This window comes from Geospiza fortis, unplaced genomic scaffold, assembly GCF_000277835.1.
Source record: "Geospiza fortis unplaced genomic scaffold, GeoFor_1.0 scaffold387, whole genome shotgun sequence".
In the NCBI taxonomy this organism is placed as follows: Eukaryota; Metazoa; Chordata; class Aves; order Passeriformes; family Thraupidae; genus Geospiza; species Geospiza fortis.
Genome location: NW_005054546.1, coordinates 332091 through 335182, shown reverse-complemented (window position 1 = coordinate 335182; position 3092 = coordinate 332091). Strand labels below are relative to the sequence as shown.

Genomic DNA, 3092 nt, shown 5'->3' with positions numbered 1-3092 from the left:
CTCGCCGGCTCCCCGGGTCACTCCAGCCCCTTCATTTCCTCGCCGGGACCCCGACATACAAAGGATGGCAGAAACGGAGTGGGGTCAGAACCGTGTTGGCTGGACGGCCCACCCCCCCCCTCGCTCCGGTTTGGGCCTGCACAGCCCCCCGAGAAGCGGCGTTTCCCCGGTGTCCTCCTGCTCACACGAGGCTGCAGACGAGGGACAGAGTCCTGGTGCCCGTGCGGGGTCCCCGGCGGGACCAGCAGCCGGCAGTGGGGTCATTGTCAAGGCTGCAAGGTCACGGAGGCGTCATGGGGAGTGAGGGTGCTCAGCAGGATGCAAAATGGAATAATCAAATCACGGAGTCACTGACTGGTTTGGGTGGGAAGGGATCTTAAAGCCCATCTCATCCCACCCCCGTGCCACGGGCAGGGACACTTTCCATTGTCCCAGGTTGCTGCAATCCCTATCCAACCTTGCCTGGAACACTTCCAGAACTGGGGCAGCCAAAGCTTCTCTGGGCAACCTGTACCAGGGCCTCCCCACCCTCACAGTCAAGAATTCCTTCCCAATATCCCATCTAACCCTGCCCTCTGGCACTGGGAAGCCATTGCCCCTTGTCCTGTCCCTTCAGGCCCTTGTCCAAACTCCCCCTCTCTAGCTGTGTTGGAGCCTCTTTAAGCACTGGGAGGCAGGAATGGGCAAGAAGTTCATACCAGGGGACTGGAAAGCACCCTTAGATCTGCTGCCCCATCTATAGGGCATGGTTTTGGTGTTGGCTATGAGGCACCAAAATCCCCAGCCCCTGTGACTTTTGGCTTGGGGTCATGTCCATTCCAAGAAAGAAGCCCTGCTGGAGTCTCCACTTGTGAACCCTCCCCTCAGAGGACACTCTGGAGCCCAAACTTCCCTTGCCCACTCCCCCAAGGCATTACCTACCTCTGCGGAGGCCTCGGATGGAGGGTTTGGTGGTTTTGGTGCCCTGTGGGATGCGGTGTGAGACCCTCAGGCCTGGGCTCGCTGCAGAAGCCATGTTCTGGTTGTCTGTGGTACTTACGGGGCTGGAGGCTGGCATGGGGCAGCTTGGCCGGGGACAGGGGGCTGGTGGTCCTTGTGCTGAGAGACAAGTGAGCCTTGTGTGGGGCTTCTGGACAGCTCCCCTGTCACATCGTGGCTGGACCCTCCCTAGGATCCAGCTGGAATGTTCCCAAATGCACTCCCAGAATTATGTATCTTCAAAAAACTCTGGGTTTTCACCATTAAACAGGAGAGGTCCCTTGTGCTGCAGAGGTATTTGAGTGCCAGGGGCTGTACTGAGGTGCCTCCCCCTTGCCCACTGACCTGCTAGCCTGGGGCTCACTGTGATACCCTGGAGCTGAGCTGGGATCATCATCATCCTCCCCAGAGGTGCCCAGGAGGCCACTTGGGTTGCAAGGCTCCAGTGTGAGACCTTCAGTCAGGGCCACTCTTGTGCCTCCAGGACAAACAGGCAAGAGCACAGGATCAGACTGTGCCAAAGACTCAGCTCCACCAGGAATTGCCTGATGGCTCAACCCCACGTTTAGTTTGCAGCCTCTCACCTGAATATCTGGGTTGTGCTCCTGGTGTACACCAATACAGCTTGTCCTCAGCCTGGGCTTTCCCCCTGAAGGACATGGAGTGAAGGAAGCCTTGTCTCCTGTTTCATCTGGAAACTCATTCCAGAGGAAGGAGAGAGGGGGTGGCAGCTTTGCTACTCACACCTCTCTCCCCTGGAGCTGTGTCCTACTGGCACGGGGCAGTGTGGAGCAAAACCGCAGCTGGCTGGGCTCCTGATGGGATTAACATGTGTTAATCTGCCCAGCAAAGCCCTACTGGGGTCCCAGTTCCCAGCCCTCCAGAGTGTGCCATGCCCTGGGTGGTGCTCACCAGGCCTGGGTTGGGTGCCCAGCTCTGCTGGTAGGAGAGGTGGCTGAGGTGGAGTTGGTGCTGGATGGCATCTGTGAGCTTGTGCACCACCCGTTTGTGGGCAGCTCTGGGGCTGTCCTGTGGTGGAGAGAACCCATATGTGTGATGGGCTAAGTGGATGCGCCCCTGGGCTGAGGCCAGTGCCCCATCATGCCTTACCTGACAGTGGGAAAGCAAAACCAGGGCCTCCTGATAGTGCCCGATGGCTTTCTGGGGGTCTCCCAGCTGCAAGCATGCTGCCCCCAGCCCCTCACACGCTTGCCACTGCCCCTGCAAGTCCCCTAGGAGGCAAAGGGCTGCGTTGGTGCCTGCACTGCTCAGCCGAGATCCCTGGCAGGCAGCGTTACCCAGCCTGAGCCCGCTGGGCTGCGGGATGTGCCCCCCCTCACCCGAGTCCCTGAAGGCTTGCAGGGCGTGCAGGTAGCTCTCGGCAGCATCCCCGTGCTTCCCGAGCTGGCTGCAGGCGAACGCCAGGTTCCCAAAGCTCTGCCCCTGAGCCCTGCGGTTCCCCAGAGCACCTGCAATTGGGAACATGGGGCTCCGTGCTGAGCTGGGCCATGCGGCCCAGCCAGGGGCAGGGATGGCAGTGTGGGGTACTGGTGTGAGGTACTGGAGTACCGGTGTGAGGTACAGGTGTGGGGTACAGGTGTGAGGTACCAGTGTGACGTACCGGTGTGGGGTACCGGTGTGGGGTACTGGTGTGAGGTACTGGAGTACCGGTGTGAGGTACAGGTGTGAGGTACAGGTGTGAGGTACCAGTGTGAGGTACCGGTGTGAGTACTGGGGTACCGGTGTGGGGTACCGGTGTGAGGTACAGGTGTGAGGTACCAGTGTGGGGTACCAGTGTGAGGTACAGGTGTGAGATAGTGGTGTGAGGTACAGGTCTGTGGTACCAGTGTGTGGTACCGGTGTGGGGTACCGGCACCGGGTGCTGGTGTGCAGTACGGGTGTGAGGTACCAGTGCCAGGTACTGGTGTGGGGTATCGGTGTGAGGTACCGGTGTGTGTGAGGTACCGGTGTGAGGTACCAGTGTGCGGTACCGATGTCAGGTACCGGTGTGTGTGAGGTACCGTGCAGCGCGGCCGCACGCCGGTGCCAGCCCAGCGCGGTGCCGAAGCTGCGCAGGGCGTTGAGGGCAGCGCCCAGGTTCTGCAGCAGCGCCG

General features: G+C 60.4%; 1 protein-coding gene across 1 annotated transcript in view; it reads right to left on the bottom strand.

Moving 5' to 3' along the window:
* Positions 1–119: 119 nt before the first annotated feature.
* The window catches only part of TTC24 (tetratricopeptide repeat domain 24), a 5036-nt gene continuing 2063 nt past the window's right edge, over positions 120–3092 (bottom strand). Inside the window, exons 3-11 of the mRNA XM_031063971.1 lie at positions 3000–3090; positions 2319–2447; positions 2089–2210; positions 1891–2007; positions 1723–1793; positions 1563–1627; positions 1324–1456; positions 922–1098; positions 120–272 (exon numbers count right to left, since the gene is read on the bottom strand). Of these exons, the coding sequence (XP_030919831.1) occupies positions 182–272; positions 922–1098; positions 1324–1456; positions 1563–1627; positions 1723–1793; positions 1891–2007; positions 2089–2210; positions 2319–2447; positions 3000–3090 (996 nt within the window). The 3' untranslated portion in view covers positions 120–181. The remainder of the gene's footprint in view (positions 273–921; positions 1099–1323; positions 1457–1562; positions 1628–1722; positions 1794–1890; positions 2008–2088; positions 2211–2318; positions 2448–2999; positions 3091–3092) is intronic.